The 13,136-nt window shown below is 59.7% G+C and overlaps 1 protein-coding gene across 5 annotated transcripts; it reads right to left on the reverse strand.

Annotated features, from left to right (window-relative positions):
- Window positions 1-555: 555 nt before the first annotated feature.
- Window positions 556-12,906, reverse strand: CPLANE2 (ciliogenesis and planar polarity effector complex subunit 2). Of its 5 annotated transcripts, XM_086324993.1 has the most exons (7): window positions 12,357-12,906; window positions 10,845-10,997; window positions 9,753-9,877; window positions 9,372-9,508; window positions 8,024-9,142; window positions 1,314-1,877; window positions 556-1,221 (listed from the first exon to the last, which is right to left on the reverse strand). In XM_086324993.1, exons 1-5 carry the CDS (start codon window positions 12,466-12,468, stop codon window positions 8,878-8,880), a joined length of 792 nt encoding a protein of 263 aa, XP_086181119.1. In that variant the 5' UTR covers window positions 12,469-12,906; the 3' UTR covers window positions 556-1,221; window positions 1,314-1,877; window positions 8,024-8,877. The 5 variants fall into 5 exon arrangements, with proteins under 5 accessions (XP_086181119.1, XP_086181129.1, XP_086181150.1 ...); XM_086325024.1 differs by lacking the exons at window positions 556-1,221; window positions 1,314-1,877 and adding an exon at window positions 11,938-12,100 and having other exon boundaries at window positions 8,436-9,142; XM_086325014.1 differs by lacking the exons at window positions 556-1,221; window positions 1,314-1,877 and adding an exon at window positions 11,938-12,100 and having other exon boundaries at window positions 8,436-9,142; window positions 9,741-9,877.
- Between the last annotated feature and the right edge of the window lie 230 nt (window positions 12,907-13,136).

Below are 13,136 nucleotides of genomic sequence, written 5' to 3' on the forward strand. Positions count from 1 at the left end.
CAGAGCAAGGACCCAATATCCCCTCATCATAAGCATGGATGCAGAGCTGGTGAGTTGGCCAGGAAGACGGGTGTGGGATGGGGAGTAGGGCCCCTTCAGGCCCGTCATGGGGTTCTGGGCCATCTGCAGGGCCAAGGTGGCAAACTCCAGATGGGGGCTCTCCTGCCAGAGGGGGCAACAGAAATGTGCATTCCATGGCCCAAGCGGCTGGGTGTCATGGCCATGCTTCCTGCTGTTTCCTGTTTGCACAGGAGTCTCTGGGAGTGTGGGAAAGATGTCTCACTCCTTTTTGTTTCTGCAGGGCCTTTTCCCCTAGGGTCTGGCTGAGAGCCTGTGGATGGATAGATGGGTGAGAAGACAGAGAAGTAAACAACGAATGGCTGCGCGTGTGGGAGACGCTGGCTGGTCTGAAGGGTGGGTGGGCAGCAGGTAGACAGGTGGGCAGGCAAACTAGACAGGTAAGCAGCTGGCACGGCTCTGTGAGTGGGTGTGCAGGGGGTGGGTAGATGAACAGATGGGTGGGTGAGTAGATAAGGTCTTCGCTTACTCAATAACTATCTTTAAAAGGTTGATTTTATTTACGAACTTAATTTTTGGCCGCATTGGTCCTTCATTGTTGTGTGTGAGCTTTATCTAGTTGCTGCGGCTGGGGCTGCTCTTCACTGCAGTGGGCGGGCGGCTCGGCTCGTGGCGGTGGCGGTGGCTCCGCCTGCTGTGGGGCGTGGCTCCAGGCACACGACTCTGTAGTTGTGGCGCTGGACTCCGTAGTTCTGCCTTCCGGGCTGTAGAGCACAGGCTCGATAGCTGTAGCGCGTGGGCTTAGCTTCTCCGCAGCACGTGGGGTCTTCCTGGATCAGGGGTCGAACCCGTGTCTTCTGCATTGGCTGGCCTCCAGTGCTTAACCTAACCAAACCTTACATCCTCCTGATGTCAGGGGAGGGTGGAAAAGTGACCCAGGCAAACTGTTGGGAAGAGCCAGCTATGTATCCTTTGACTCCAAAGTTCCCAGCATGGCTTGTGGCCTCTGAGTGCAGCAGGGAGCAGACTTCTGGGCCTGCAGGGCGGAGCTGGGCATCACCTCCTCTCCCTGAAGTCACTGCAGTCTCCCGGGGTGGGGGCGGGGCAGTTGGTGCTTTTGTGCTTCCGGTGCACCAGGAAAGCCATGGCCCAGAAAGGCAGGAAGTGCTAAGAACGCAGTTCCAGGATGGACAAAGAGCCCCGCTGCAAAGAAGGGAGAGAGGGCATGCTGCAGGGCACGGCCGAGCCCAGTGCTGGGCCCCAAACCCCTTCCCTTCCTCTCTTCCCTGACTCACCTTGGCCATGGGGCAGACCTTGGAAATATTCCATGTGGCACAATCTCACAGAGTGGGCATATGAGGAAGGAACCCCTTGCAGCACGGATGTCCTCCCTGTGAGCAAAGGGCACCCATCCTGGGAGGGTCTATCCTCAACCAGTCATTGCTCCCAGCCCACAAAGCCCATCCCCACCCCACCCCTGAGCGCTCCCAGTCACATGGTACGTTGGTACCGTGGCAACTAGGGAAGAGATGAAGACCGGGTGCCCAGCAGAACACCGGGCAACAGCAAGGCTGTGCAGAAAGCTGCAGGGGTGACAGCACGCGAGCCTCTGTCTCTGTGCTCAAGCCCAGCTCCCAGCTGTCACCCCCACACAGATGTCCCGGCCGGGCAAAGCAGACAGTCACCTTCTCCCCTGTCTGTGCCATCATCCCCAGTGACCCAAGATGAGTACAGCAACTGTCAAGGGTTGAGACCTGTACCAGGCACCTGGTACCCAGCAAATCGCAGAGGCCCAGAGGGAGGAAAGTTCCAGAAAGTTCCAGCCTGCAGGGAAGTTCCAGAATTCTCTCCTGATGCCCCTGCGGTGGAAGAAAGCTGAGTTTGTGCCATCTCTACATTGCGCAGTGGGTGGGCGACAGTACAGACTGCCTGGGCCAGCAGACAGGCAGTGCCCACCTCTGCGACTTTCTGTATCCCATAGGCTGTTCAACACCAGGATCTCTGCCACCTGCCAGAAACAATTCTGCCATCAACTCCGCCCCCTTAAGGTCTCAGGCGGACCCTCCCCAGGCAGTTGACTCACTACTTGGTGCCGCTGGAGAAACGGGGGTCGTGGGAAGCTCTGCCCAGGAATCTGTGCCCAGAGCAGGGGCCGAAGCTGAAGCCTCCGCCGAATGCGAGGCCTAACATAAGGCACCGCAGTTTCTAGGCCGGGAACAGAGGGACAAACTGTGCCAGCTGCTGAAACCGCAGAGCCCTTCTCCCGACCAAGTTCAGCCTGGGCCGGTGTGTTCCCGCCAGACGAGCACCTGAGGGGGCTGAACGCGCGGGATCGGGGGCGTTAGGGCACCGCCGGGGCCTCAGGCTGCGGACAGGACAAGCCTGAAACCTAAAGTGAGTCAAGCAGTTGTCTCCCTGGCAAACCCAGGAGGAGCACAAGAGCCTGGATCTGGCTAAAGCCCTTCCCCGCTGTAGGAGGCCCCGCCCGGAGAGCGCGGAACGGGACGTGCACGCGCCGCTGCAGGGGTGGCTCAGGCGCAGGCGCTGCTGTCGCTCTGCAGACTCGTCTGGGTCCGGCTGGGGGGGCCTGAGGGGCCCGGCAGGGACTCCACTACCAGGGAGGACCCCGCCCCGGCCCACCCCTCCCAACTCCACCACGCGCGCAGGCTCAGTTCCACTGCGTAGACCGCCGGCTGCTCCCACGGCGCGCAGCTCGGTGAAGCGCACTGCGCGCGCCGCGCTCCGCTGGACTGCACTCCTTGAGGGGCCGGAATCTCCGGATGGCCCAGGGCCCGGAGCCCCGCCTGTCATGATGCCTCCTGGGATGGACAGATCTCCTTCCGCGCCAGGGCCCTTGTTCAGTTGCTCACTCGTGTCCGACTCTTTGCGACCCCAAGGACTGCATGCAGCACACCAGGCTTCCCTGTCCATCACTGTCTCCCGGAGCTTGCTCAGACTCATGTCCATTGAGTCGGTGATGCCATCCAACCATCTCATCCTCTGTCAACCCCTTCTCCTCCTGTCTTCAGTCTTTCCCAGCATCAGGGTCTTTTCCAATGAGTTAGTTCTTCGCATCAGGTGGCTTAAGTATTGGAGCTTCAGCTTCAGCATCATCCCTTCTAATGAATGAATATTCAGAACTGATTTCCTTTAGGATTGACTGGTTTAATCTCCTTGCAGTCCAAGGGACTCTCAAGAATCTTCTCCAACACAGTTCAGAAGCATCAATTCTTCCACGCTCAACTTTCTCTATGGTCCAACTCTCACATCCATACACGACTACTGGGAAAACCATAGCTATGACTAGACGGACCTATGTCAGCAAAGTAATGTCTCTGCTATTTAATATGCTGTCTAGATTGGTCATAGCTTTTCTTCCAAGGAGCAAGCATTGTTTACTTTCATGGCTGTGGTCACTGTCCGCAGTGATTTTGGAGCCCAAACCGCCTTCAAAAATCGCTTTGACTTGCGTTTCCTCGTTTGAAATTCAAACGAGGGGGGACTAGCACCCTCACTTTAGAACGTGGATATGAACGCTGAGTAGGCCGTCACAGTAGTGGCTGCCTGTTCCCATTGGTTGGGCTCCTCCAGTGTGCCCACTGGGGCGGAGCGCTTTACACACACGCCCATTTAACCATCACAGCCCCTCTATGGGGCCGACACTAAGGTAAAGCCCATTTTACAGATGAGGTGCTTAAGTCCCTTGCACATGTCAGAGGGCTCGTTAGGGGAGTCCACGCACCCGTCCCCGCGGCGCCCACCTCCTCCAGGAGCCCGGCCGGGCGCAGTTTGTGCTAGAACTTACCAGCGCCGCTGCAGGAGTCGCTGCCACTCGGAGGGCCGCGGGGATCGCGGCTTCTACCACACGAGTGCGCAGTCCCTCCCATCACTGCGGCAGGAGGGCGGTTAGGGACGGGGTGCCCCACCTTATCCCCACTCCACCCTGGGCGGAGACCTGGGGGCTGCATTTATCAGTCCCCCTAAGGCCCAAATTAAGCATGAAGATGGGTCAGCAGGTAAAGAATCCGACTGCAGGGCAGAAGACACAGGAGACACGGGTTTGATTCCTGTGTCGGGAAGATCTTCTGGAGAAGGAAATGGCAACCCACTCCAGTACTTTTGCCTGGAAAATTCCATGGACAGAGGAGCCTGGTAGGCTACAATCCACAGGGCTGCAAAGAGTCAGACACGACCAAGCGACTAAGCACGATCAAGGCCCAAATTAAAGGAAATAGTTTGTGCCCACAAGACTGACAGGGGCTAGTTAGAAGGAGGAACTCATTGCAAGAAAAGGGGAGGATTCCTCGAGGAGGTAAGACCTCCCTTACCTCTTGGCTACTCCCACTGCTCGGGGGAAGCGGGTAAGAGTCCTGCCTGGCCCCAGCCTCACGGATTTTGACCATCCAGTCCTGGATAAAAAGCTGCCGCTGGAGTCCGGCACAAATGCTGCTGGGGAGGTGCAGCGCTCCGGGTCCCCTGGGTCCTTGTCCTCTGAGCTGTCACCGTCCCTGGCACAACAGGATCGGTGGGGGGAGAGGACCCCGGGGCAGGAGCAGGGCTGGAAGCTCCCCTACAACGCATCTGGGCCTCCTCCGCCCAGCAGCCCCTGCTACCGGCTGAAGGTGAAGCGCCTTCTGGGCCCCTTCTGCGTCTCCTCCGCTTGCTGTCCCTCCCCAGAAATGTCACCACCACATAAGGAACAACGCTGACAAAGAGCAGCCAACACTTGCTGGGCCCTGCGTTCAGGGCCTGGCCCAGCGTTTTACCTGCATTTACTTGTTGCAACTCAGAGGTTAAGTGAGGGGGAGCTATTGTTTTCTCCATTTTACAGATGAACACAGAAGAGTAAAGTGAACAATTCAAAGTCACCGTTTTCACCTTCCTTCTGGGTCACCATCCCAAGCCTCTGTCAGCCTTCTTTGCTCCTAGGAACCACACCTTCCATCTAGAATAGAACTGAACACCAGCTCTCACCTTCACCTTGCCCCCACTGTCCCAGCCTCTGGGTCTGAGGTCACAGGGAGGGAGGGGTCCCCCTAAAACCCCCTTGCATGCACGCCTGCCAAATCCCTTCAGTCGTATCTGACTCTTTGCGATCCCACCGACTGCAGCCCACCAGGCTCCTCTGTCCATGGGATTCTCCAGTCAAGAGTACTGGAGGGGGTGCCATGCCCTCCTCCAGGGGATCTTCCCCACCCAGGGATGGAACCCTCATCTCTTAGGTCTCCTGCATTGGCAGGAGGGTACCACTAGCCCCACCCTACCCCCAGTTTGGACTCTGGCGATTTGCCTCCGCATACAACTCTAACTTGTCATGGGCCTTGAATGCCATGCCTCCCTCTGGGCACTGCGCCCCCCCAGTCTGTTCCATGTCAAGGGGAGGAAGATGGGGGTGGGGTGGGGTCACAGCTTCCACCAGAGTGCCCAGGGGTTAAGGAGACCCAGGGCAGGACCCAGAAGCCACCCATCTGGACTCACCCGTGACTCTGGAGGCCTGCCCGGCAGACTCTGCGGGTCTGGCCCCCTCCTCCCCTTACTCACCCCAGGACCAAGCCCCTTGCCGGGGGCTCCACGTTGTCTACAAGGCCAGGCTTGGCTGGCAGCCAGGGAGGCACAGTGTTGTATTCTCCCTCCTGCAGGCAGCCCAGGCTTCTGGCTGGAAGAGCAGAACCAGGTGGGATCCTGAGGAGCAGGACCCAGCAGACACCACTGGAGGGTGGGGGACAGTCCGGGGGGAAGGGGCACAGCTAAGAGCATCAGGGCGGCTCCGCAGCCTCGGAGGAACGCCTAACTCAGCATCCCACCCTTAGTCCACTGGACTTCTGTAACAAACCCACAAACTAGCTGGCTTATAAACAACAGAAATGTATTTCGCACTGGAGGCTGGGAGTCCAAGAGCAAGGCATCGCCACCATCCAGCTCTGCAGAGGGCCCTCCGCCTTGTCCAGTCAGCACTTTTTCTCTGTGTCCTTAGACACTGGAAGAGCCTAGGGGGCTCTGTGCAGTCTCTTTTGTAATAGCACTAATCCCATTCATGAGGGCTCTGTCCTTACGACCAAAAAGTGAAAGTGAAAGTCACTCAGTCGTGTCTGACTCTTTGTGACCCCATGGACACACCTGTCCTCTGTCCATGGGATTCTCCAGGTAAGAACACTGGAGTGGGTAGCCTATCCCTTCTCCAGGGGATCTTCCTGACCCGGGGATCGAAGCTGGGTCTCCTGCATTGCAGGCAGATTCTTTACCACCTGGGTCACCAGGGAAGCCCCCTCATGACCAAATCCCCTCTCAAAAGCCCCTAACACCATCACACTGTGGATTAGGACTTCAGTGTATAAATTTGGGGGGGCATAACCATTCATGCCATTCATGATGGCATCATTGAGTCAATGGGCATGAGCTTGAGCAACTCCGGGAGATGGTGAAGGACAGGGAATCCTGGCGACTCTTGGAGGTCGCAAAGAGTTGGACACGACTGAGTAACTGAACAACAAACCATTCAGTTCAGAGCATTCCCCATCTCCAGGGAAGGGGGCTGGGGAGGGAAGAGGAGTGGTCTGGGGGTCTTGACAAACAGCACCAGGGTGGGCTGCAGCACATAGACACCCCCATCCCAGCCCTGGAGAGAGCAGTGCCTCCTCCCACCAGCTGCCTGCCAGAACCCTCGTGTCTGCGGGCTCAGGGCCCTGAGGGGCAGACACGACCACACTCTTCCCGAGGTTCCCTGTAGTCAGGGCTCAGCCCTGAGCTAGCCTAGGGCACCACCCTTCCCTCAGGCTGCCGCAGGGCCCACAGAAGGAGCAACAGGATATCTGGCTTTGCGCTGTTGTGAGGTTTAACCTAATGTTGGAATTTCTGGCACCAAAATGGGGAAGTCACCTGGGGTGGGTTGCCATTTCCTAGTCCAGGGGAATCTTCCTGACCCAGGGATCAAACCTTCGTCTCTTGCATATCCTGCACCAGCAGGCAGATTCACAAATACTCCAGCGGCACGGGGGCTGGGCTTGGAGGAGCTGAGAGAGCAGCTGGCCTGCTCAAGTCCCAGCCCTGCTGTGGTCTCCGCTTTGTTCTTACGGAGAGAGATGGGAATTGTCAACTCTCTGACTGGACCAGTGCTAGCCAGCGCCCTGACCCACCATGGGGAGGATCAGAGTTACTTCTCCAGAGCAGCCTCTGCTCTTGGTTGAGCTGGTGCCCACGAAGGATGCTGAAGAGATAACCAGCTGGGATACAGGGTAGCCGCTGCCCCCATCATGGGCATCCTTGGCTGCAAGGTCACATTCACGTCCTGAGGCCACCTTCGCGGGGTCCTCCCTTGCACTGCCTGGTGGGTAAAGTCTACTGGAGCCAAGAACACAGAGAAGTGGGCCACAGCAGGGCTGAAGGCCGCAGGGGACACGCTGTGACCCAAGAGCGGGCATCAGCCTGTGGGCTGTGCAGGCTGTAAGGCTTGGGTCCTGCCTGGGGACATTCCTGCCCTGGGGCATGGGATAAGTTCTGGTCTCAGCTCTGAAGCTGAGTCAGGGGTAAGAAGGTGCTAAAATACGCGTTAGGGCCTGGGAAGTGTTGACAAGCCTGCAGGCAGTGCCCAGGGTGGACAGACTGGCAAGCAGTGCCGGGCAGGCCACCAGGGTGCTTAGGGGCCTGCTGTGTGCCAGGGGGAGAGGGGGCAGCATCTAGCGAGGTGTGTGTGGGCCTGTGAGTCCACGCGGTCCGGGTGGCCATGCCTGTGAGTGTGCAGTGTGCAGAGCGGCCCTCTGGAGAGCGGCCTCTGAGGGTCCGCGGGCTGCCTGGCCATCCAGCGCCCTTCCAGCTGGGTCAGACTCAGGCCAGCCCTGGGCCATGGGGCCCATCTATGGACCCATCAGGGAGAGAAATTCTAAAGGCCGGCTTGTAGGCACTTGCCCCCTGCCCCCTACCCCCTACCGCGAACTTGAGCCTGCATTCTCGTCTCTGGCTAACGCAGGGGATGCAGGTTTGATCTCGGGTCAGGGAACTGAGAGCCCACCTGCCGCAGGGCATCAACCCGCACACCGCAGAGAAGTCCGCAGGCCACGGTGAAGACCCAGTGCAGCCAGAACGAAAAGGCACGAGAGCGGAGCTTGAGGACACACGGGTGGACTCCATTTCCCAGCATCCCCGCGTCTCTCCGAGGCCATGTGACTAGGTTTCAGCCAATGAACGGCGGGCCGGAATGAGGCACGCGGCTGCGCCAGCCCTAGGTCAGGCACAGAGGCCTGCCCGGCAACCTCCCACCGCGCGCGCTCCCCTTCTGCTGACAGGGTACTGATGGCCCAGGACAAACCGGGAGGAAGCTCAGCGAGGAGCTCAGGCCCGGATCTCTGAATGCGTGTTCGGAGCGGGCCCCACACCCACCTCCCCTCCACGGGAGGTGAGACACAGGAAGGAGGAAACACCTGTGAAGCGAAGCCACCGAGAGCGCAGGGTTTATCTGGGACAGCAGACGGTGTCACCTCAACTAACACCGGCTCCCGACTGAAGGCGCTTGAGATCCGGGGCCCAGCTGAGGCACCCGCTCCCCAGTCACCCTCTGAGACGCTGCAGGCGGGGCTGGAGGAGACACTTGCGCCCTCGGGCCCTGCGCGTACAGGGCCTCAGTTTTCAGAAGTCCGGCGCCCGGGGCGACAGAGGAGGCCGGGGGGCACCCAGAGGCCCTCAGACCGCTGCCCTGAAGGGCCGTGTGTCCGCCTCCCTGCGCTGAGCTCCACGAAGAAAGGGCCTTCCCAGGCCTCCACCCTCCCTGACAGGCCCCGTGGCCCGTCCTGGGGGGAAATCCGCATTTCTGCCCCAGCGCGGGGCCCAGGTCCTGCTCCGGGTCACCCGCGGGTGGGGAGTGCCCGCTCACGAGCCCACCACCCCTGGGCCGGGACAGGCCTCTGGGGCGGGGAGCAGGCCAGCTGCCACCTGGTCCTGGTGCCACAGCTGCTCCGCCAGGCCGTTGAGCACGTGGGCGACGTCGGCCAGCCCGGCCCGGCCGTCCAGCGTGCGTCCGTCCGCCAGCCGCCGCCCCGGCACACTCTTCACCCGCAGCAGGGGCAGTGGCCAGGCCTGCCGGAAGGCCGCGAGGTCCCGCTCGGGCACGTCCGTGTGCACGTACTGGTCGAATCTGGAGGCGGGTCAAGGAGCCTGTCTGTGAAACCCTCTGCTTCCCCGTCAAAGCCAGCCTCCTCCCGGTCCCTCGTCCCCCGCACCCCGGTCTGCGGGAGGCCCTGGTGCAGCCTCTAGGGAGCCCGCGGGGCCGGACCCCACCGCGCGGCACAGGCAGGCCGCCGGACCCCCGCTCCGCGCCTCGCCAAACGTGGCCTCTTAACAGTGCTGGGGCTCCCGGAGGATACTTGGAGCCGATGACCATCCTGACCACGCCAGGGGCCTCGCCGGCTACTCGCGCCAGCTGTCCAGGGAGGTCTTCAAAGGAGGCCCGGTCAGTGAAGGAGAAGAGGAAGAGGAACGCGTCTGCGTTCTCCTTGCAAGCCTGGGGACGGGGTGGCCGGTGAGAGGCTGCTGCGAGGTCGTCACCTTGGGACCAGAAGCTGTCGGCCCCGAGAAGTCTTCCCACCGCCCGTCCGATCACAGCCCGGGAGAATGAGGCCCGGCTTGGCAGCGGCTGCTCCCGGGGCTGGGCCAGCGTCCTCGGGCCCTCGCGCCGGCGCCTGCAGACCGCGCAGGCCCCGCTCAGACGCCCCGCCCCCAGACCCCAGGCCCACCTGCCCGCTCACCGGCAGCATGTGTTCGAACTTTTTGAGCGCAGACTCCCCGCAGTCCCAGAACTCGAAGCGGAACATGACGACGCGGTCGCTGGCCTGCAGCTTGGCAGGCCAAAACACCACAGTGGTCTGGATGCCTGGGGGGCCGGGTGGGTCCCGCGGCACGGGAGAGGCAGCGGCGGAGGGGAGGAGGGGGCCGGGAAGAAAGTCCTCAGTCTGACGGGGAAGGCACAGTCCCTGACGGGAGAATTCCTGCCCCAGGAGCCTCCAGCCTACCAGGGAGATGCAGCCCTAGCCATAACCGTGACGAAGCACTGCATCGGCCAAAAAGTTCGTTTGGGGGCTTCCCCGGTAGCTCAGCTGGTTAAAAAAAAAATCCGCCTGCAATGCAGGAGACCATGGTTCGATTCCTGGGTTGGGAAGATCCCCTGGAGAAGGGATAGGTTACCCACTCATATATTCTTGGGTTTCCCTTGTGGCTCAGCTGGTAAAGAATCTGCCTGCAATGTGGGAGACCTGGGTTCGATCCCTAGGTTGGGAAGATCCCCTGGAGAAGGGAATGGATACCCACTCCAGTATTCTGACATGGACTATACAGTCCATGGGGTCTCAAAGAGTCTGACATGACCGAGCAGCTTTCATTTGCCATAAGGAGGTGCAGAAAAATTCAAACGAACTTTGTGGCCAGCCCAATAGTTTCCCTCTTATGCACATGCATGCTAAGTCACTGCGGTCATGCCGGACTCTGCAACCCTATAAACTGTAGCCTGCCAAGCTCCTCTGTCCATGGGATTCTCCAGGCAAGAATAGTGGAGTAGGTTGCCATGCCCTCCTCCAGGGGATCTTCCCACCCCAGGGATCGAACCCAGGTCTCCCGCATTGCAGGCAGACTCTTTACTGTCTGAGCTGCAGGGGAAGCCCGCTCTAGTACTGACCCCACTACAGTCCGAAGGGGTTGGACAGAGGCGCTTGTGTAGGCTCAGAGGGGTGAGTGGCTTTCTGGGGTTGCAGAGTAACAGGTGGGGCTGGTTACAGATTCCAGCTCATGTGGTCCAGGGCGAGTCTTTTCTCCACCCCAGGGAAGGCCTCCTAGGAGGGACTCACCAGTGGTCTCGTGGTGCACCACGGGCACCTCCAGGCCAGCCAGCTTGGCCACCAGCGCTGTCTTGCCCACGCCACTCTTCCCAGACACGAAGATCTTGTAGCTGGCAGTGTCGATGGCCACAGGCGGGGGAAGCACTGGTCGCTCGAGCAGCCCTGAGGCAAGGCGGGAGCCAAGTGGGGTCAGGGGGCCAACCTGGGGCTTTTTTGGTGCCAACCAGCACTTCTCTATACAGTCCCCGTGACAGAGGCTTGCCATACAAGCAGCATCCCCGGAGGAGAAGTTCTGCTGGAACCCCAGTGCTCCCTGAACCAGGCCAGTGCCTACTCCAAATAACACTTTTTTTTTTTTTAAAGTTCGATGCATGAGGTGCTTTTTGTTATTTTTTGCTGCACCACAAGGCTTGTGGGATCTTAATTCCCCTACCAGAGGTTAAAAGCAGGCCCCTGCAGTGAAAGAACTGAGTCCTAACCACTGGACCACCAGGGAATTCCCTGAGATGGTTTTCATTAACACTATTATCACATATCGTACATATCACATATAGGTGAAAGCAAGGTTTTCCTAATTCTTTCCTCAATGGAGAAATAGCAGCAAAAGTATTCTTAAGTATTGCAAATAAGCTCCTTAGAATCAATACTGTCAGATCTTTATGAATGTTTTAAATTAGTTAACGAATTTAGTGTTTCTTTCTTTTTGCCAAGCTGTGTAATTTGCAGGATCTTAGTTCAGTCCCTCACCAGGGGTTGAACCTGGCCCACAGCAGTGAAAGCGCTGAGCTCTAACCACTGGGAAGCCCTGAGTGTTTTTAATTTAAAACTTGCAACAAAAAAAGTATAAACTATCAGACATCATAGTGTAGGACCTGGGAGTCTTAAAGTGTGGGCTGCCCTCTCACTCTCTGGTCTCAAGCATTCTGGCAGTTTGTGTCTCCGGGCCAAAGCTGGATTCAGTTAGGGTTAGAGTTAGGGTTAGTGCAGTCCATGCCAGGCCCCTCTGCGGGCCTGTCAGCTGGATGAATTAACTTCCTCCTGGGGAACAAGGGCGTCTTATTCTGGAGACAGCAGGATATGGAAGAGGCTTGTGTTTACTCACTAGGGGAGCTGGGACAAGTCTGCAGTCCTACTGAGAAGGTTAAATTGGTGTCCAGGGTGCAAAGTGGCCAGCAGAGGGCCTGGGCCGGCCGAGGCCTCAGTCAGCAGCCTCTCTGGTGATGGGGGTTCCTGGCAGTGTTTTGACTGTTTCCATGTTCCTGGCTCTGATGATGGAATTAGATCTAAGGAGATTTGGGGGTGGGGGCCCCAGGATGGGGCTTCTAAGGTTCCCAAGGATGGGGAGAGGGGTGGAGCCGGCCCTCAGTGCCCTCTCTGCCCCCGCCCCTCCCCCAGGTGACCCCCCCCCAGGAACAGACAAGGAAGGGTCCCCCTCGCCCCCTCCCCTGCCCCGCCCCCTCCCCCAGGTGAGCCCCCCCCACCCCACCCCGACCTGGGACAGGCAGCAGAGGGGGCGCTCACCAAACACCCGCCGGCGGCTCTTGCGCAGGATGCAGGCCAGGTACTCCTTGCCCTGGGCGCTCTCGTGCCAGTCTGGGACAATCACCGAGCCCGGGGCGGCCGGCCCGGCCATGGCTGGGCACCCTGACGCGGAGGGAAGGCGGAAAGCCGGGCACGGGGTACGGAGAGGGAAGCTGGGTCTGTGGCCTTCACCTGCCCCCGGGCTCCTCCCTGGAGCCCCCCGCCCCCCGGAGGACGGGGCGATCGTGAAGCTCCAGCTTCTTACTGTTCCGATTGAGGCTTCTAGCCTCCAAGCCCCCTTGCAGTACCCCGGCTCCCTCTCATCGCGCCGACCGCGCAAGACGGTCACCCCATCGCCGCCCCAGGCGGTGTTCGCACGGCCCCCGAGCCGCTTGTCACCTCCGGGGAGGTCACACGGCCTTGCTTCTCCTCCGCCTCCTCGATCTCAACTCCGGGGGCCACCAGCGCTCACATCGGCGGCCCCCGCGGGGACCAGGTGCAGCTCGCTTTGAAGGCCTGCCCCGCGTCCGGCCGCCCAGGGCCGGCGCTCGAGGCGCATGCGCGGAGTCTGTCGTCATGGAGACGCGGGACGGGGTGGGCCGCGGGGCGGGGCAGGTCTGTCTGTCTCTGAGGCCGCGTGGGCTCCGTAGCTGGGTCTGGCCTTCTCCATTGCTCTGTCCCATCCCCAGTCTTCCTTGCAAAATTTGACCAAATCCCCCTTCTGCCTCTTTGCGCCTCAGTTTCCTCTTCTATAAAGTGGAGGTAAAATGCTATTACTTC

Source organism: Bos grunniens, chromosome 2 (genome assembly GCF_055505025.1).
Source record: "Bos grunniens cultivar Pamir isolate PY7600 chromosome 2, Bosgru_T2T1.0, whole genome shotgun sequence".
NCBI lineage: Eukaryota > Metazoa > Chordata > Mammalia > Artiodactyla > Bovidae > Bos > Bos grunniens.